The sequence below is a fragment of the Sorex araneus genome, chromosome 1, assembly GCF_027595985.1.
Source record: "Sorex araneus isolate mSorAra2 chromosome 1, mSorAra2.pri, whole genome shotgun sequence".
In the NCBI taxonomy this organism is placed as follows: domain Eukaryota; kingdom Metazoa; phylum Chordata; class Mammalia; order Eulipotyphla; family Soricidae; genus Sorex; species Sorex araneus.
The window spans coordinates 332,847,593-332,868,850 of NC_073302.1; the positions used below are offsets into that span (position 1 = coordinate 332,847,593).

Sequence of the window (21,258 nt, forward strand, 5' to 3'; positions counted from 1 at the left end):
CATGCCCCCACCACCAATAAAGTAATGTAAAACATTCTTGTCTACTTTTGAAATAAAGGAAGGAAATGTATATTTTCCATACCACATATGACTGATTATATATGGTTATTCAAATATATAATTCTGTCATTTGAAATAGGAATGAGGAAACAAAACAAAAAGGTAGTGTAGAAAACTGAAGAACATGGAGAAAGAACTAGAGGAGAAGAAGAAAGGATAACTTCACAAATTCAGGAAGAAGGCACATAATAAGAAGGATGAAAAAGAGCCTAGGATAGAATAAAACATGCTGGGCTTCACACTGAGTGAATGACCTCACTGCTGTAAAGTCTGAATTCATTTGTGCTGTAAACATTCATTCAGTTAAAACTCACTACATAGCAATTGGAGGCTGGGTGTTGGGAATGAATCAAACTTCCATAGGACTAGTTCTTGTAAAGACATTTACAAGTTCAAAGAGGCATTGAACAATTACTATACAGAGGTCTTAAAAAATACTATCTCTTCAAGGCAGCAGGCTCCCACTATTCTCTCCTGCATCAGACCTTGTTACTTCAAGCCATGTACCTCAACTATTCATTAAATGGTTGTTGGCTGTGTTAAATACTAATTTGTGATAAAAAATACTCTCAATATACTCCAGAAGAAGTAGGTACTGTTTCCAACTGGGCAGTGGATTGGCAGGGAAGTTTTTTTAAAGACTTATTGAAAGAAAGGTGGGATTTTCATAAGCCAGATCTGGGGCAAGACATTTTACACAAAGGCCACAGTATGAGCCACAGGGCCTACGTAGGTTTAACTAGAACATGCCAGATTTTCTGAATGCCTGGTTTGTATCAGAAAGATGATAGTCTGAAAGAGATTAGTGTTAGATTGTCCTGGTCCTTGAAAGTTGGCGATAGGTTTAGTCTTACTTCAGACTAGAAGAAAGAGCAAGCAGTCATCAGAGAAAAATTTAGCAACCAAATAAAGGATTAGAGTTAATATTTGAGAAATGAATTTAACATCTACACTTAGAAAGGTTTGACCTGAAAAACTTCTTGAAGAATTTTTGAAATCATGTCCTGTAGTTCTATCCTTGATCCTATCACTTAAAGTGCATGTTCAAAATACAGGTTGGGCATTTTGGTTGTGGCGAAGTGAGGTAAATTTGTACAACCAAGACCATAAATGTCAACACCACTGTAAATATATTATCAACACCACTGTAAATATATTACCTTAAGTACAATGTTTTTAAATTTAATTTAAAAATGCAGATGACCAGGCCTTCAGATACACTCTTTCTTAGCTTTGGGGTGGAGTTCAGGATGTGTTTATAGATAAGCTATGAAGTATGTGAAATTCCATGTATACACTAGCTTATACTGACTTAGAAACAAAACCAATGAGCAGTTGTACTAGACACTATTGCTGTACAACATACTAGGTCAAATGTAGGGCCTAATGCAATAGACATTTACTATTGGGCAGACATCACAGATGAATTCCAGTGTGACTTAACTGAAGCTCTGGGCAGTGCTCTGTCATCTACACTCATTCTGAGGCCATTTACTGGAATCCTTACCTCGGCTCCACATGCGCCTTTCACACCGCATGCACGCATGAACACACACACACACACGCACACACACACACACACACACAGAGTAGGGGAAGAAGATGGGGAAAGAGGTCAGACAGGTTATCTGGCGTTTTATAACCTAATCTCAGAAGGGACATATTTTGTTTACTTGGAGTCTAGTTACACAGAAGCCTTGTGCAGTGGTATCATGGAATTATAGCATGTATGTGATGTTAAATAATGTGAGTTGAATGTTTGAACACAGCACAATAAGAAACTATTCTAAGCACCTTACATGCTACCTCATTTAATCTTCACAACGAAGTAATGAGGCAGGTACTACCAGTGTCTTGAGAGGCTAATTGTTTACTAGTAGAGTGGGAGCGCCGGTGTTAGGACTTGTTTGGGCATGTAAGGAGTGAGTTTGAGTGTGAAGGAAGGCACTTGGCAGTTCCTGGTATCGTGGTTGAGGAACATCTCTTCATGGTTCTCCTGTTCAACTCCTGAACGGTCAGGATTCATTTTGAGCTCAGCTCGGCAGTACCCAGGGACAAAGCACACTGCATACCAATTTAAAGTACCCACTGGCAATTCGCTGAAGCAGTGGGGACCAGGCCTAAGGTCAGAATTTTACCCTGACAGGAGACCTGGAACGTTTCCTACACAGGCAGGCCGCCAGCCGATCTCTGCTCCAACGAGGAAGGTTTGTTTGAGGATGTGCAATCAGGCTCCTGAACTTATCGGACTAGCTGCTTTATTGCCTTTTGCCCCTACATAGGCAGAGCCAGCCGCTTCTCACACTCCAGTGGAAAATGCCCTGCAGACTTTCCCCTGGGCCGTGGCAGAGGGAGAGATTCCTGTTCCTGTTCTCCAGCTGCCCCTCCCGGGACACCACCCCACCCTGCTGGTGCTGCAATTGGCAAGATTCTTTCGCCTCCTTCCTTCTCTCCAGATTCTTTCGCTTTCCCTCCCTGGCCCAGTTATTTTCCAGATTCCCCTTTTCCAGCCCTGGTCCTGCTCACTCGGCGCCGGTGCCACAAGTGCCGCGGGACTGCCCACTGACTCGATGAGGGGTGGGAGTGGCGGGAATCTGCCCCGAGGTGAGCCGCGCACGGGGCAGGCGGGGCCTCGCGGGACTCGGGCCGGACTCTGGGTGCTGCTGGATCGTGTCCAGCCCCGCGGGCGGGCCTCGCGCGTCAGTCCCTGGGCATGCGGCCGGGCGGGCGGAGGCGGTGGACACGGACGGCGGTCGCGGGAGGCCGGGACGGCAGGTGAGCCGAGACTGCAGGGTCAAGGGAGCCGGGAGCGCGTGGGCAGGTGAGCCGGGAGCGCGCGGGCAGGTGAGCCGGGAGCGTGCAGGCAGGTGAGCCGGGAGCGCGCGGGCAGGTGAACCGGGAGCGCGCGGGCAGGTGAGCCGGGAGCGTGCAGGCAGGTGAGCCGGGACTGCGGGGTCAGGGGAGCCGGGAGCGCGCGGGCAGGTGAGCCGGGACGCGCCCAGCGCCGGCAGGGTGCCGGGTGCCCGGTGCCCGGACGCCGAGGCCCAGGGTAGTTTGGGGTTCCGCGTCGCTGACCAGCCAGTGTGTGGCTCGGTGTAGTGTGCAGCCTGCCGCGCTCCGAAAGGCCCCACGGGCTGTTCGCCGTGGCTCCCAGGGCTGCTGCTGCCCCATCCTGGCCCCTAGTCCTGGGAAGGGTGTGCAGACCACGTGCCGCGGCCTCCCAGCGCTTCTCAGCTCCTGAAAGGGGTGCGGAGTGTCTACGCGATGAAACAGCAACTCAGATACATACATTTTAAGTTAGTGTGTAAATGGAAGGCGTGTGTCAGCATGGGATTAGCACGTAAGTGAAATCTCCCAGTTAAATTATGTACAGAAATTTCGAATTTCTGATATGTATATGATATAATAGATATAGATCTATAGATCTCTCACATTACTCTCACCTCCAAATTCCATTTTTCTTCAAAAATATTGCCTTTCCACACATAGTGAATAAAACTGAATAAGACAAGGCTGAAAACGGAGCTGTTTAAAAGAATTATAATTCAAACTTTCAAGTTATATTCTTAGGACTGAAGTTTCACTGCTGATATTATAGTATTTTTATGAATTAGGCTGTCTCTTGGCTTCTTTTATCTTTTAAGGGTTCAAAAGTTATTAAAAACACATTTGTTGCATTATTGATATCCCATGACCCTGTATTACAGAACAGGGTCATGGTCTGTGTCAGTCAGTCCAGTCTTTTGGGTACTCAGACAGAAATGGGTCCAGTGACTCATTAGAAAACAAATGTTAGAATTAATAGATGTGGACTTGTTGCTTGTCATTTGTGCAATAAAAGACGAAATCAGAGTTTGTTTTCTTTTCCATTTTTATTACATTCTTTTCAGCTGGTAGTTTACTGCACTCTCTCTATTGGAGGAAAGTGTAGAATCTGAGTCAGTATCAACAATGAGCGCCTGTCTCCGCAGGGAGTGAAAGTTCACCCAACCCCTGGTTTATTCCCTCCTTCCTGTTTTCCCCACCCGGCTTTCCTTGTCTCTGCATCTTTGCACTAGATTCTTTGGCATAGCCCTCAAATTGCGAACACTAAAGAGTTCAGGCTTTCTCTCACAGGTGAGGAAATTGAGTCTAGAGAAGTGAAGTGATGACCTGGAGCTACAGAGGCTGTGGTCCAGGCTGGGATCCCTGAGTGCACCCAGGACTGAGGTGGGATTTTCCATCTAAAAGCACAGGGGTGGGGACAGAGTTAATTCCCACCAGGAGGAACCAGTAGCCTTGGAAAATATTTATATTTTTATATCCATCAGCCTGACCTCATAAGACCCAGCTGTCACTTTGCTCCACAAGTGTTTTCTGAGGTCACAGGGAAACCAGTGTCTTTTTTCCTTCAAGACTCGTTACTCAGCTTTAAACCTAATAACCCGTGTTTGCCACCAAAACAAAAATAAATAGAATTAGAATGGTGAAAGAACTTGAGAATCACATCACAGAGGTGCTATAGGACTGCCTACACTTGTGAGTGGCTTTGTCATTTGGACTACTCCAAGTGACAGTGTGAGAAGGAATCCAAGTGCATGAAGTGTCCATGACTAAAGTGAGCAAATAAAGTGAGCAAATCACCACGTGGGTAGTCACGAAAGCAAGCAACTTGACATCCTTTCTGTGTTTTAGGTGTTTTTATTTTCCCACAAAAGTAGGTCTTTCTTATGCTTGCCTCACCTATGCTTAGCTACAGTTACAGTGAAGAGACTTTTGCCCTAAAGAGGTAGTTAAGCTTCTGTTCAGTTTTTCTACTCCTGAAGGAATTTGCCGGTCTTCTTTCTGAAATTTCACCCTGGAAATGCATCTTGATACTGTTCTGATTCTGTGCTCACAAAGAAACTCTGTTGGACTAATGGAGTAGAGTAGAGTTAAGACAGGCCAGCCTGGCTACTTTCCCTCTTTATCTGCAAAGGTGTGGGGAAGGCAAGGGTGTGGGGAATGAGAGAATGTACTTCCAGCTTGCTCTGGAGACTAAAGGTCAAGTGCTAAAAGTCATTACTTATAATGCGAGTGTTAGCTCTTACTGTTGGAGTCCTCTGTGTGGTGGGGAGGGGAGAAGGCGACTTGTCACTTCATGGTTTACTCACACCATTACTGTTGGTATGGGCCCAGGGAGTTAGCATAAGAGTTAGGATGCATGCTTTTTATACTCCGGGTTTGATCCTGAGCACCACATGCAGCCCCCTCCTTCAGCCGCTTGCCTTTGGGGTAGATCTGGAGACCCCACCCATAAGCACTGCTAGGGTAGCCCTGGACGCCCCCAGCACCTCAAGGCCCAAGGAGCACAGCATCCTTCAGCTTAGAGTTGAACAGCATGATCTGGTTGTCCAAGAATTCCAAGGAGTAGCATCTGTCCCTATACCCAGTAACAATAACCAAGATGAAATGGGGACTGCGCTGAAATCTCAGCCTTCACTGGGCTGTTCAATTTGCTACCATATTTATTTTTTGTGGCTCCACCCACTGAAGTCATGGAATGTGCCAACATGCAGGCATTTACTGGAATGTTGAGGATCACTAGTGGTGGTTTCTCGTTACCTGATCTCACAGGAGTTCTCTGTGCCAAGGAAACAAGCATTTGCAGACAAAAGTCAACCTAATAACCTCTCCTTAAGTATAAATTTTGTTTGTCCCACCACCAATAAACTGTTGGGACTCTAAAGTAAAGAAAATGATATAGGACTTCAACTCATCTCAATGCCAAGGACAAAGTTAAGAAGAAAGGTTGGGAGGGTTCTGTGCTAGTCAAAGATTTTTATACTGTCCTATATTAGAACTCCAGTAGTTGAATGCAGCAGGAGATTATAGGGTATAGTCAGGAAAAAATAGTTGTATCCTCAATAAAGTTTCAGAATGGTATGAGCTATAGTGACCAGCTATTATGGGGTTCTCTGGTTGCTGGAGTTGTTCCCTGCTTGACAGACTGGTGAAAATGAGCTTTACAAGAAGAGGGGAAGCTGAAGGAAACACAGTCTATTGGGGATGGAGATATGTGTCTCTATGTGAATGAAACTAGAATGCAGGGTATGATGAAATCTGAAGTTTAAGAGAGCATTTGAACTTGCTTTGGAGAGATAATGTTTGAGAAACCATGGCTCAAATGGTGAGGTAATTGACATTATAAATACCAAATTATTAGTTAATTTTTTAGAACATATTTGATCCTTAAAAGTCACACTAAGTAAACTTTTTCTGTGTATCCCATTACAGTTGACTTTTGAATAATAATGAGTTTGGAGTGTGCTAGTCTGTTACAGATTTTTTTTTCCAAAAATGTAATGGAAAATTTTTGGAACATATTAGTCCATAAATTTTTGTTTATAAATAAATATGATTTTTCACATCTTTTTTGTTGCTCTCTAGTGTTAATAGTATGCACAACATCAGTAGTTTTATATCATATATATTGATATTATGCCTACACGATTCATCTTGTGATATAAATATACAATATCAAAGTATACTGTAAATGTTTTCTCTTGTGATTTTAATAAACTAAAACTTATTTTCTCTTACTGCTTTACTGTAAGAAATATAGTACATCATACATAGCACATATAAATTATGTGTTCAAAGATTGTTATCTGTAAGGTCAACAGCAGGCTGTTAGTAGCTCACTCCCTTTTCCTCCCCAGTCAAATTGTTTAAGGATCAATGATATAGTGAATAAATTTAATGCCTTTTTTCCAGTATTGAAATTGTTTTCTGATTACAAAAATATGAAGCTTTTAAAAGATCAATTGAATAGAATATATATACATACATATGTATATGAGACAAACCTTTAGGCACCCTTAACCACCTGTCCTTCACCAAAAGTCAAAGGGCTCTGTAGGTGTGTGCATGCTGGCACCCCTGATGCTTGTGAAAGGAGCTCTCTAAAACATTCAGATCAAGCAACCATACTTTATAATCTATATAAAGAGGTTTGCTCCAATTTATCTGATCCATAAGCTTGGATGTCATTAAATTAAGATATACCTAATGCTCAGCAACTTTCTAAAATGTATCTAATATTCATGTACCTAAAGCCGAACTGTTTTCATGGGTCTTGTAGGTTGTCTAGAAATTGCATTTTTCTTCTGTGAAGATTAAATCATATAATTGTGTTTAGTTAATGCTACATTTAAAGGGAAATGAGAAAATGCGTTGTGGTCTGCTTCATTTGCAGAGGGTGGGTGTTTTCTTCCTTGAGGATGGCTCTGTTTGGTTCAGGGTAACATATGAAATGTTAAAAATATTATGTTATTTTAAAATAAGTTGTTTGAAGAGAGCCTTTTAATTTCTTCCTGTACCTTTTTTCCCCTTAATTCTTTTCTCAACCATACAACTTGTGGTTTGTTAAACTCTGAGATAATAATATGTTTGCTTAGTTGGGAGTAGACCAAATCTCTGTTAATTTTTTTGTTTTACTGAGATTGACCAGTAAAAAGTTGGAGTTTGTTTGTTTGAGTTTTTTGATAAAGTATCTTTGGAAATTATAGGGTAGAGGTTACACAAACTCTTAACAAAGCGTGTCTCAGCTTTTCTTTTTCCCTCTGAAATGGAAAGTGATACTGTATTTCCTTGAAGCTTTATAAGACTATCCTTGCCTGGCATTTATACATTTAAATACTGCCCGCTTTTTGGCTATCTCTCTTTGTAGGTTCACAATCAGCACTTTCAAAAAGGATGTTTGATGCCAGAAACAAAAAGCCAGTTTGCTGAATTCTTTTCCCACTCATTACTGATTGCTGCAAGTCTCAGGGCAGGCCTGGGGTGACTGCAGGTGCCTCCTAGTGGAAGCATACCCGGAAGCCATTTTCAAGAACTTTTGCCACAGGTGTAAAAGACTCCTGCCTTGCAAAGATGCTGAAACAGATACTGTCGGAGATGTATATAGATCCTGATCTGCTGGCAGAGCTCAGCGAAGAGCAGAAACAGATCCTGTTCTTCAAGATGAGGGAGGAACAGATCCGTCGATGGAAAGAAAGAGAAGCAGCAATGGAAAAAAAGGAGCTCGTGCCAGTGAAATCCAGACCAAAGAAAGGTGCGCTTGGCTACACCTCACTGTGAATGTGTTAGGAGATTGCTTTCGGGCTTGTTTTCAACATTTTGCAGAAGTCAGAAGCAAACCAGGTGTGAATTCCAATTTGGTAGATGGTCCTTTATGTTACTTAGATCCTAATAGTGCAGTTAATCAACTTGAAGTTCACACAAATTACAAAGGTGCATGCACACAGCAATGACCATGGAGTTATGTTGTTGTAAACAGATCTTTTACTGGAAACCATGTTGACTTTAAGCTGAAAAGTTACCTCCTATATGTTTGATTTAAAGGATATTAAAACAAGTTTATGTCTCCCCATTGTCACAGTTGTTTAATCCTTTACTAAATGCATGTAAAATTCTTGTAGTAGCATCTTTACAGCAAGCAACTGTGCTTGCATTTCTTAGACTTTAAGAGGTTATTCTCTGAATTACCGTTCTCATGGTAACTCCCACTTAAAAAGCAAATGCTACTAAGGGGGAAATAATGCTAATTTTGTAAGGCAAGTTGTGGGTTTTTTTTTTTTTTTGTATTTATTCCTTATCCAAGGAACTTCTGTTAGCTTAAGAGGGACTTTTGTGACTGTTTCTTTTCATAACAAGTCTTAAAAAATACAAACACTGGCACCAAAAAGTACATGTTAATAACCCGTCACCCTCACCTGCCCAACTCAGTCATGGATGAACGTAAGTCGTTTCTGAAAAATAGTTTTCAAGGTCACTTAAAGAGGCATTTGAAACCATTTCCTCCTCATTTTCATTAAGCTAGAAAAACTAAAATTTGATCCAAGGTTTCAAAGAATGAGAAAATAAATCTTATTTCTTAAAAATGAAGTAGTGACCTTTACCTTATACCACTTTTATTAAATTCTTTTTCCAATTTTAGTGATATACAAATAGATCTGAGTGATTCATTTATTACTATCATCATTATTATCATTATTCCCACCAGTTATAACTGTTTTGCCATACATTTTTCAGTGTTTTGTAAATATATAATGTCTCATCTTTATAAAACTAGTTGATATGTGCTATTTTACAGATGGAAAAAACATAGAATTAGAGAAATTAGATAAAATATTCAAGGTCACACTGCCAGTTAGGACCCAGATTTTTGGCTCTAATAGTGCTTTATGTTGGCTAGAGGAATAATACAGTGGGTAAGTCACTTGCCTTGCATGTGACCCAGGTTCAATCCCAGCACTGCATATGGTTTGCTGAGCAATGCCAGGCCTGACTGCCTGAGCACAGATCTAGGACTAATCTCTGAGCATAGCCAGGTGTGACTTCCAAACGCCAAAGAAACAGAAGGAAAAAACACCGTACCTGATAGCAGAGCTTCTTAGGCTTTTCCCACTAGGGACCCCTTTTTTTTAACCTGAGAATTTTTATGCAACCTCAAGTAAAGAGGCATAGAAAATAGGTAATAAAATAAAGCATTTATTGATAATAACTCATGAAAAATTTATTTCAAGCAAGTTATTAAGATTTTTGTGATCCAAAATGTAGTGTGACCCGCTTATATTTCTATGTTGATTCATGTATCTCCTTGCATTCTTTTGTCATGCGAGCAGAGACACCTGGGTTTCTCTGGGCACCAGATCAGGTGAGAACATAATCTACTGGTGTGAGAGTATTTGGCTAGTGGTAAAGCTGAGGGGTTCTGACCCCAGCTTCAGGAGCAGTCTTTGCAATACTTTGGCCTTCTTGTATTTGATTTCCTTGTGATAATTTCAGTCTCTTTGCTTAAATTTCTCATTTGCTAAGTTTTGAATCTACCTTTAGAAACCCTACATGACTATAAAATAATCATGGCAGGGAGTGGGGAGATATGTCAGCATACACAGTAAAAGCTATGTTATCAGTTTTTTGCATTCAAAAGTTTATTATTTACTTAAATATAACAGTTGGAAATATACATTTTGCTCTAAATTAGTAATTCATCTGACTATCATAAAAGGAAAAGTTTGAGGTTCTTCTCTATTTCCCCTAGAAAGATAGCATTTTATTTTGTTTTTCTTCTGTCTTCCAAGATAAATCTGAAGCTAGTACAAGGCAGTGCTATTTGTGTCTGGACATTCACAAGCTATATCTGTGTTTTGAGAACTACTAAGCTCCTTGCCACTATTTGTCAAGACTTCACTCTGGGCCTCTGTTCATTTCAGACCTATCTTCTTGCTTGCTGAATTCTCATCCTATCTATTGGTACCAAGTTGGCTGAAATATTGCTGTTTTTCAGTACTTCTTAGTCAAATGTTACCTTGAAGTTTGACCTTCCCTTGGATCATTAAATAATACCTAATGCTTATCACATTCCTTTTCACTACTCTGGGTCATCACTGAATTCTTTTTTATTATAATCTGGTCCTTTTGTTTTCCCTGTAAATGTATAATCTATTGTTGAAAGTTTCCAAAGAGCATCTCTACAGTATTTATATATCATGTAGCCCAGGAATATATTGACCTTTTAGTAATAATAAGGTTATAATAGAAGATAGTTTTATAAACTCAGGAGAACGGATTTACTGAGTGATGATAAATCAAAAAATCATTTCAAAACTTAGTGGGAAAGTACAGTTATTCAAAACAGAGGATTATGTATGTCTTTGTCAGCTGAACTGTGGCCCAAATGGGAAACCACTAGCCATATGTTCATGTTCAATCACGCATGTGAAATTGGGGTGACCTAGATTCTATCTTCTTAATGTGGGAATCACAAAAACCCTTACATTTTTTAAAAAAAAAAAACCTATATGACTCATTATCAATAACTGAGCTATATACCTATTTTATATGCCTATCCATGGGGGGGCTGCATAAATATTACTTAGGCAAAAAGGGGTTTTGAAAGGAAAGATTTAAGGACTATGGTCTAGAGTGTTCAGTGACTAGGGGCATGCTGGCAGAGGAAACCAGGTGGCTCTCGCTTTTGGTTTTGTTGACTAGGAGAGAGGTGTTGTACTGTTTATGACAGAGAATGAGAGGAGGGGAGAGTTGGAGTGATATTGTTGAACTGATTTTTGCATTGAACCTGAAGTCTGATTATTTCTCAACATCAGAATTCACTCGATTACACACTAGAAAGAAGCTCAGGTAAGAGGCCTCGTTTGGCAGTGTGGGTTAGAGAGTAACTGACATTAGGGTGGTGTTTAAAACTAAAAGGTTTCAGAATAGATTTCTTAGAGAGATAGTACAGGGTCTTAACCTTGTTTAGTCTTGTTTTGTCTTATTGAATCATCATGAGTTACACAGTTACAAAGTCATTTATGATTGGGTTTCAGTCATACAGTGTTCCAGCACCTGTCCCTTTACAGCACACATTTCCCACCACCAATGTCCCCAGTTTTCCTCTCCCTCCCTGCATATCTCTCTCTGTCTTTCTCTCTCTCTCCTCTCATATTCCACAAATGAGTGAACTCATTTTATGTCTGTACCTCTTCCTATGACTCATTTCACTCAGCATGATACTCTCCATGTCAATCCATTTATAAAAGCAAATATTATGATTGTTGGCTGCATAGTAGCCCACTGTGTAGAAGTGCCATAGTTTCTTTATACAGTTGTCTGTCCTGAGATGTTCAGGTTGTTTCCAGATTCTGGCTATGTGAATAGTGCTGCAAAGAAGATAGAAGTGCCAAGTGCCGATGGCTTTTCTGTTGTGTGTTCTTGGGCCCTCGGGGTATATTCCCAGAAGTAGTATTGCTGGGTCCTATGGAAACTCAATTTCCTTTTTTTTTTCCTTTTTGGCTCACACCCAGTGATACACAGTGGTTACTCCTGGCTCATGCACTCAGGAATTACTGCTGGTGGTGCTTGGGGGAACCATATGGGATGCTTGGAATTGAACCCAGGTTGGCCGCATGCAAGGCAAATGCCCTACCCTCTGTGCTATCACTCCAGCCCCTAGAAACTCAATTTCTAGCTTTAGCTCTATGAACTGTGAATGGGCATGAGGTAGTCGGTGAAAAGTATAAAACACTACACAAAGTGTTTGTGTACATTTTCCTAAGGCCAAATTTTCGGTAAATTTTCAATCCCCCTTCAAGATTACCAATGGTGGAACTTTTGGGAAATAGACAGGATTTCATTAGCTCTATGATGGTGGTTTTGGTGATGATGGCTGGTGGGTAGGAGGTTTGCTGACTTACTTACCTTTCCAGATCTTCAATTGCTTCCATTTCCTAAAGTTTGGTTAGTAATAATCTTGAGTAATATTCTAAAGAGTTACTGACTATTGTGGCAAGGACATTAATCAGAAGGGACATGACCAATGTTCCATCACACTGGGGATGTCTGATAACCAGCCATTCTTTGTTGTCTTCTTCAGAGGGCAAGAGAAAGACCAAATGGGCGGGAGATGCTTGGTATATTGGAAGTTCAGCAATGGCTTAGCAAGTTGGTACTGATAGATACCCTATTGATATCAGCCCTGACAGCACCTCATTGCATTTGTAATATAAATTTATTTGGAGGCCTTGGTGATTCTCTTCTTAAGCCTTCTACTCACTTTAGTCCTTGGTCTTCTCTTTGTGGGAATCAAGTAGATCATTCTCTCCATGCCCCCTCCCCCCGACCTCTTTCCCACATCTATGGAAGAGAGCTGTCCCTCCAAGCTTGGACCCAGTTGGGGTGTTGACTAGGTGCTGACTGTTGGGTGAACAATTTTAGGTTCCTGCAGTTTCATGACTTGCACTTGAGGTGACTTCAACCTCTGGCCTCTGCCTCCTGCACCCCCACCAGGCACATCATGCTACACATGAATCATGAATCACGAAATCCCATTGATCACCAAATTTCTCGAGCAGTCTCAATACCTCTCCATTTGTCCAATCCCTAAGATTTTAGAAGCCTCTCTCTACTCGGCCTTCCCAACAATGCCGTATTGGAGGCTCTTTTAGGGTCAGGGGAATGAGATCCACCTTGTTACTGGCTTTGGTATATGAATGCCCCATGGGAAGCTTGTGAGGCTCTCCCATGTGGGCATGCCACACACATGTAAAATAAAATAATCCTGGTCACTTCTTTGTCAAGGATTTGTATCACCTAATTTTTATATAATAGTTTATAGTCCCATCTGGTTTTTGGTTGTGAGACTCCAGGGCAATGGTAGGAATTGATGGGCCATATGAGTTCATGGCTTTTGCTCTCTCTCATATATTAATGAAGCAACTGGTCCTTCCCAGAATCTGGATTTGGGCAGCCAGAGGGGGAGGAATCTACCATTACTGGATCCAAGCACGTTTTAGCTGGTAAGCTGCCTTTGGTCTGACAGTTCTAAGGTTTTCCCTCTGCATCAGTCAGGTGTCGTCTGGCACTCTCATCCCTATGCATTGGGTCTTACAACTCTCCCTGCTCGCTAAGGATGGGGGCAACACAAGCAAAGGGATCCCCTGTGTTTTTCTGACACCAGCTCTAGCTCTCTCGTCTTCCCTTAGTTTGACTCTCCTTTGTCCTCTTGTACTGGGAGCAACAGCAACACCTTCCTCCCTTCCCGGGCTCTCAGGGCTCATCTCAGTCCTGGCAATAGCAACACATACCTGGATTTGCTTACAGCAGTGTCTCCTGGCCTCTAGTTCATTTGCTCCCTACTTGCTGGTCAGAGTAGCTCCAGCCTGCTCTCTAGCAGCTTCCTCACATCAATTACTGTAGAACCCTCTCTCAGCATTAAGTGCTCCCTCCAGGAGAACCTGCTTTGTTCTCTAGGGAGTAGGGGCCCCTCTGAAGTGCCTGGGTAATCTGGGCTCATCTTAGTGGCAACTCCTCCTATAACTCCTCCTAGCAACAGCTTTCTCAGGGAGTTGGGGCCAATGGCTGCAGGACAGCATCCCTTCATGTACTACAACCCCCTCCCCAGTCTTAAAGAACTCATAGGGAAGGGAAAACTGTGAGCATAATCTCAAGATCTTTGTGTAAACCTGTGGGCAGGAGTGTATATAGACAAGTACCTGAGGTCTCACCTCCAAGGTTTCTACCTAAACCAAGGACTCACTGTTTCACCTAAGTCAAGGTCTCTTTCTCACCATGGCTCCTCACTAGGCATCAGCCCCTTCCATGCCAGAGACATGGGAAATGTCAATGTTGAAGAGAAGTGTGACACTTTACATAAGTCTACACTAGCTAGAAATGAGGAATGAAGTGTGAGCATGTGTGTCGATGCAGCTATTATTTCTGATGTAGTACTAAGTAGGACTGACCCATTGTCCTAGAAAAGTTATAGAATTTGTCAAGAGTTTCTAAAGTAACAAACCCAATGGGCTCTGCAAAGACTAGGGTGTGTGTGGAGGGCTTAAATCAAATCATTTCCATAATGAGTTAATGGAAATGCTACAAAAGGTCCTTCTTATATTCTTATTAAACAGTGCAAATAATTTCAGAGTTCCAAGGTAGTGTATGCAACTCATCTCACTCATCATGGTGTATACTGGCCCTGTTGTCTTAAGTAGGCTGGAAACAGAAATGCAGTTTTGAGTGCTCAGTAGATTAAAGCTTCTCTGTGAACTAAGTCTGTTCTCTGCAAGTCCGTCTACTGCCATTCTCCCCACTGACCCCTGGCCTCCCAGAGCTCAGGTCTAACCTGAGGAGTCTTTCAGCTCTTTCTTGTTCTCGCTCTTCTCCAGGTGAGCTCATGGAGAGTCACAGCAGCAGAACAGCGGCCTGGGACACCTGCCACAAGGACCGCCCCGCCCCTCCTCCCAGCACAGTGGCCTCCCCCGTCTTCCTTCTCACAACTCGGTGATCTGGGCAGTCAGATCCTCTTCTGTTCTGTTGCAGAATTAGACTCTTTATTTCTCTCATTTTATCTTTGGTTTTAGGACTAAAGCACAGTCAGGAAAAAAGCACCTTCTAAACCACAGGTGTTTTGAACAATTTAACACCTGGGACCTGCTCTTGCCTGTGTATCAGTCCTGGAACTGGCAGTTATAATCAAAGCAGTAGGGCAGCGGTTTTCAACCCTTCAACACTAGCCAACTGGCCATGTTCATGGACTGGTGGTTGAAGATGTTACTCAAGTCTCATTTTCCTTGTGATCTATGCCAGACCTTCTTAAACATTTTCCACTTGCAACCCCTTTTCTCTCAGTAAATATTTATATCACTGTAGGCTTATAAGTATATTAAATAAGTACACAAACCAGATGTTTATTGATAATAAATTGTAAAGAAATTTTATTTCATTTTACTGTTGATTTGGGGGCCCTGCCCAGGTGTGCTCAGGGCTTACTCCTGGCTCTGTGCTTAGCAATCACTTCTGGTAGGGCTCAGAGGACTACATATGGTGCTGAGGATCGAACCTGGGTGAGTTTCATGTAAGGCAAGCGCCTTACCTGCTGTACTATCTCTCTGGCCCATAGAGAAAGAAATGTATTTTAATGCAGACATTTTAAAAGTTACATGATCCCTATTTGGGGTCACAGCCTAAAGATTCAGAAGCTATGTAAGGTCTATACCAACAGCTTCGCTAATAGCATCCAAACCTTTATGGTCAATCTGGACTTCACCTCTGAACCCCAATTCTGTATTTCAGAATTCTCTGAGCCTCTTCACATGTTTCTAGTATAATTTAAAATAATTCACTCTATATTTCCAAAATAGCCCATAATATTACACCTCATGTAATTTATTTTTTGCTGTCACTGTGTCTACCTACTTTCTTCCCTATGAGTCTCAAAATATTGGCAACATCTTAAGTTGTTTCCCAGCTTAGCGCCTGAACCATCTTTTCATTGCCCTTTTGAAGCCCAGTTATCACACTGATGCTCTTATTCTTACATCTTTCTCTTCACACCCCTTCACTGAACACCACCTCATTACCACTGGCCACACACTTACTATAGACTCCAGGTCAACCCCTACTCCTGGTGTCCTGGTGTCAACTACACAGGGATAGCCAGTGGTTTCTTATTGCTCACTGGATTAGGAAGCTAATACTTTGGGGATAGTTTTCAAATCAAACTTAATTACCTCTGTTTGTTAAAGAGGAATCTCAGACTTTGTGAAGTGAAATGCCATTATATACACAAATGTGTGTGTGTGTTCACAATCAGTTTCTCAGTAATACTAGAATCTTAGGGGCTGGAGTAATAGCACAGCAGATAGGGTGTTTGCTTTGCATGCAGCTGACCTGGGTTCGATTTCTCCGCCCCTCTCAAAGAGCCTGGCAAGCTCCAGAGAGTATCTTGCCCACACAGCAGAGCCTGGCAAGCTCTCCATGGCGTATTCAATATGCCAAAAACAGTTTCAACAAGTCTCACAATGGAGAAGTTACTGGTACCCATTCAAACAAATCAATGAGCAGCAGGATGACAGTGACAGTGACAGTGATAGTGAGACCTCTGCTATGCAACCCTCAGCTCTCTGCCTGATCATCCCCAGGGAACTTTTAAAATCCTCTTTGACTCTAGCTGAGACCCTGACTGTCTACCCCTCCAGGTACTCATAAAATTCTCCCTCTGTAATTTTTCCTTTTTTCCTTGTATCTAACTTTGAATCTGCTTCTGGTCTCTGTCTTTCTAAAACAACTTCTCCAACTTCCAGATCTTCACAGGACTTTACACTATTGTGATTATGTTTGTTCCCTAAACCCCCAAAGCAAGTTAGTTCTTCTTCTGAATTTTTGTTCTTGTTTTTGGATTTGGGGAACCACACCCAAAAGTGTTCAGGGCTACTCTTAAATCTGTGCTCATGAGTGATCCCTGGTGGTGTTCAGGGGACTATTTGCAGTGCTGGATAATCAAACCAGGGTCAGCAACATTTAAGGCAAGAACTTCAGGGAGGGAAGTGGGTGTACTGGTGATGTGTATGGTGTTGGAATTATGTGCATGAGAGACCATCACTAATAGTATTATAAGTCATATTATTTTAATCAATAAAAATATGAAAAGCCACCCCCAACTATCTCTCTGACCCCATAAATAGATACACAGTATGGATTATTTTTCCTCTTAGGTTTTTTCCACTTTGGGGGAAGGAGTGGAGTACAACCTGTGGAACTTAGGGGACTACTCCTGGCTCTATGTCCAGGAGTAATTTCTGGTCAGCCACATGCAAGGCAAGCACTTTAACCCTTACAGTAATCTCTCCATTCCCTCCTATTCCCTTTTTTTTTTCTTTTTGGGTCACATGCGGCGATGTACAGGGGTTACTCCTGGTTCTGCAGTCAGGAATTACTCCTGGCAGTGCTTGGGGGCTTGGGGGACCATATGGGATGACCCGGGTCAGCCATGTGCAAGGCAAATGCCCTACCTGCTGTGCTATCACTACAGCCCCCTCCTATTCTTAAGCATTTTCATAGTATGCTTTGACACACTTTCCCAAATATATTGTTTTTATATTCAATTTGTTATTCAATGTTCTCCTTCTCCAGGTCCCACTTCTCTTATTCATAAGTATTTCTACCTCAGAGCCTGGCACATTGTAAATAGACAGTAAACATTATTGGAGCAAGGTAACTTGCCTTGCTCTTTCTTCTGGACTATAGGGCTTCTTGGATATATGGCCACATCTGTTTTTATTGAATTCGTTTTTAGTCCTGCAACCTCCAGTTTTGCATCAGGCTCAGAGACAGAAGCTCAGCATGTGTGTAATGAACTTCAGCGGAATCCTGCACAGTGTCCCCTCACGCTGATGTGAAACTGACGGTACAGAACTAACACTAAGTTTAGTTTAGTGACCTCCATTCCTATGAGTAACTTCAGGATTCTTGTGAAACTGTTTGATGCCTCCATAGTATCTCTGCTTTTGATCTCTTCAAAGAGCTCTGGAGGTAAGGAATAATTCAAACAGTGACGGTTTTCTGTGCTTCTCTGTTAGGAGTCTATTTCTGACATCTGACTAAAGTTTTATGAAGTATGACAGTTTTATAAACTAAGTGAACCATTCTTCTTTGCCACAAACAATGGCCAGCCCAACGCCAGGAGGCACACTGAGGCTACTTTCCCAGGTTCCTGAGAGCCAAGTCTGAAAGATGTCTGTATCCAGTTTCCTTCTGGATAACTTGTGCTTGGTGATGACTGATCCTGCCTATTGCTCCATGCCTCATTCTACTCAGAGAATTCCTATTCATATTGATAAGAGTGGAATCACCAAAACAAAGAACAAATCTGACTTTGAGCAGCCTGCTATTTTAATGTATTCTGAGACAGCAGTAAGGAATAGGTCAAGAATAAGCAGGAAGAAGGTGCTTTCCATTTCCCAGTGAGTTAGGAAGGCAGGGCACAGCCTCAGCAGGAGAGACTCTTTTCACACACTCAACACTGCTATTTGGGACCTAAGGATCTTGGTTGTAATCAACTGTACACCACAATCACCAGGAAGAGGTTTGTTCTAGGACCTTGACTGCAGGAACAATGCCTCTCAGTCTGTCTGAGGAATGCCTACCCTTCCCCAGGACTCAAGTTAACATGACCCCTGTGGCCATATCTCAGAAACATGGGATCAAGAACCTAAGGTGATCCCTGGACCAGTTGTAACCAAGGGCTATTTTAATCAGCCTACCCACTTTCACACCAGTAGTACTATCTTTTCACAAGCTGGTGTAAAACCCTGAGCTACCATATAGTAAATAATAGAAGTGATGGTAAAGTTAGCATCTGTTGAGCTCCTGTCTTGTGGCAGACACTAGGAAAAGACCCCGCTGTGCCTAGTCTGCCTATTGTATCACTGTATCACTGTCATACTGTTGTTCATTGATTTACTTGAGCGAGTGCCAGTAATGTCTCCATTTGTCCCAGCCCTGAGATTTTAGCAGCCTCTCCTTACGTCTTTCCCAATGTATTGGAGGCTCTTTCAGGGTCAGGGGAATGAGACCCGTTGTTGTTACTGTTTTTGGCATATCGAATACACCACGAATAGCTTGCCAGGTTCTACCATGCAGGCGGGATACTCTTGGTAGCTTGGTAGCTTGCCAGGTTCTCCAAGATATATATGTGTGTGTGTCTGTGTGTGTGTGTGTATGTGTGTTTCCCTCTATGATTTGTTGCCTACTGTCTGAACAACATCAAATATGGTGTGGTGATTATAGAAAATGGGTAGGAAGTGTCTTTTTTAAAAAAAATTTATTGAATCACTGTGAGATAGTTACAAACTTTCCTGTTTGGGTTACAATCACACAATGATCAGACACCTATCCTTCCACCAGTGCACATTCCCCACCACCACTATCCCCAATATACCCCCCCTTTCCCACCCTCCCTCTGCCTCCATGATAGACAATATTCCCCATACTCTCTCTCTACTTTGGGGCATTATGGCTTGCAACACAGGGAGTGTGTTATGATATGTCATACGGCTGCAAAAGTGGTCGTGTGGTCCAGGATATGTTCACTTACATATGAGGCTCGGCCCGAGCATGTGGAAAGCAGCCTGGAGTCTAGTGGTATGGTTATGGAGGCCTCATTTTATGCTCCCTTCCGGGAGAAGCAGCCGTGAGTTCTGGAGGGTGTCAGTGGTGCAGGTAGGAAGTGGTTTATGGGTGTGACCCCCGGGTTACTGGGACTAGGGGAAGCAGGGAGAAGGATCTCTTCTCCTGGGTCCCGTTGAGCCCAAAGTCCAAGATCACAAAGTTCCACATTACCTGGGTTCCGTAGGACTTCACTCATAAATACCGTAGTAAATAATAATACCATAGTAAATAGCACTGTAAATAGGAGCTGGAGTGATAGCACAGGGAGCTGGAGCGATAGACAGTGGGTAGAGAGTTTGCCTTATATGCAGCCAACCCGGGTTCAGTTCCTTAGCCCCTCTTGGAGAGCCCAGCAAGCTATCTAGAGTATCTCGCCCGCGTGGCAGAGCCTGGCAAGCTACCCGTGGCGTATTCGATATGCCAAAAACAGTAACAGGTCTCACAATGGAGAAGTTACTGGTGCCCGCTCGAGCAAATTAAGAAGTCTATTGACTGGTCACAGCCTGCCTACACCCCCATCAATTCTCAGTGGTTGATATTGGTATTCCATTTTTGCTGATGAAGTATTTGAGGCTCATAGAAATTAAATAATTTGTTCAAGTTATACAGTAAGTTATACACCCTTCCTTTTTCTTTATTGCTGTTGTTTCAGTGTCTAAACCCCACATACTTAGAGTGGTTTAGACATCGTTGTGCTAGAGATGTGGGGTTGTCTGGTGATTGGACTCAATTTCACACTGTACCATTGAGACATACAATAATTAATGACAAAAAGTATTTGTTTATTTTTTAAAAATTCTTTTTGCTTTCAGAGAATGGCAAATCTGTTCATTGGAAACTGGGAGCTGATAAGGAAGTCTGGGTCTGGGTGATGGGTGAACACCATCTAGATAAGCCCTATGATGTGCTCTGTAATGAAATTATTGCTGAGAGAGCCCGGCTGGCAGCAGAGAAAGATGCAGAAGAGCTCAGGTAAGACATCTACAAACTAGTGTGAAACTACCTGAACTTTATAAAAACAATGCCCTTGTCTACAGAATCTAGTGGAAAATTTGAGTGGGATTTGGGGGTTACAAAAGTAATTTGAGATCTTTCACAAATTTTTTTAGATGTGGTGTTATTCTCTTCATTTTAGTTATGTTATTATATCAGCTATTCCATTGTCCATTATCATTCGAGTTTTGACAGGGATGTGGTTTCCCCAGCGCTAGGTAACTTCACCAGAATCATGCTAGAGCATTACCAGCACAACTGAGTGTCAGGAATATTAGTGAAATGTTAATTAACTGATCAAGTTCGTGTCTTAAGAAGACTAGGTGTGGGAATCTGAGTAAGCAGAACGTTCAGGTGCTCACGGTGTGTGATGCTCCAGGACATAAAAGACAAACAAAGGATGTCTAGTCTAGGAAAAGAATAGGAATGTACACTAATTACTGCATCCAAACTGACTGTGATATCTGCTGTAATTAAGTTATAAACTGAGATTTAGGTATGCCATTCTGTTCTATAGAAATGGAGAAATTCTAGATTAGTATATTCTTTATGGTCATATGATTCCTTATGAGGTTCTTCTGAGTTGTTTGATAAATGGATAGACAGACAGACAGTCAGATAGATAGGCAAGTGCTGAACAATTAGAAGTGGTACTCATTTGTGGCCCCTTTAGAATCTCCTGGGCGCCCACCTGGGGCCATATGGCTCCTAGCTAAGAAATTCTGCTTTTAA

At 42.2% G+C, this 21,258-nt stretch overlaps 1 protein-coding gene across 1 annotated transcript in view; it reads left to right on the forward strand.

Annotated features, from left to right (window-relative positions):
* The first annotated feature begins 2,730 nt into the window (after positions 1–2,730).
* Positions 2,731–21,258, forward strand: part of SH2D4A (SH2 domain containing 4A) — an 89,734-nt gene continuing 71,206 nt past the window's right edge. Inside the window, exons 1-3 of the mRNA XM_004621555.2 lie at positions 2,731–2,835; positions 7,751–8,134; positions 20,346–20,505. Coding sequence (XP_004621612.2) covers positions 7,954–8,134; positions 20,346–20,505 — 341 coding nt within the window. The 5' untranslated portion in view covers positions 2,731–2,835; positions 7,751–7,953. The remainder of the gene's footprint in view (positions 2,836–7,750; positions 8,135–20,345; positions 20,506–21,258) is intronic.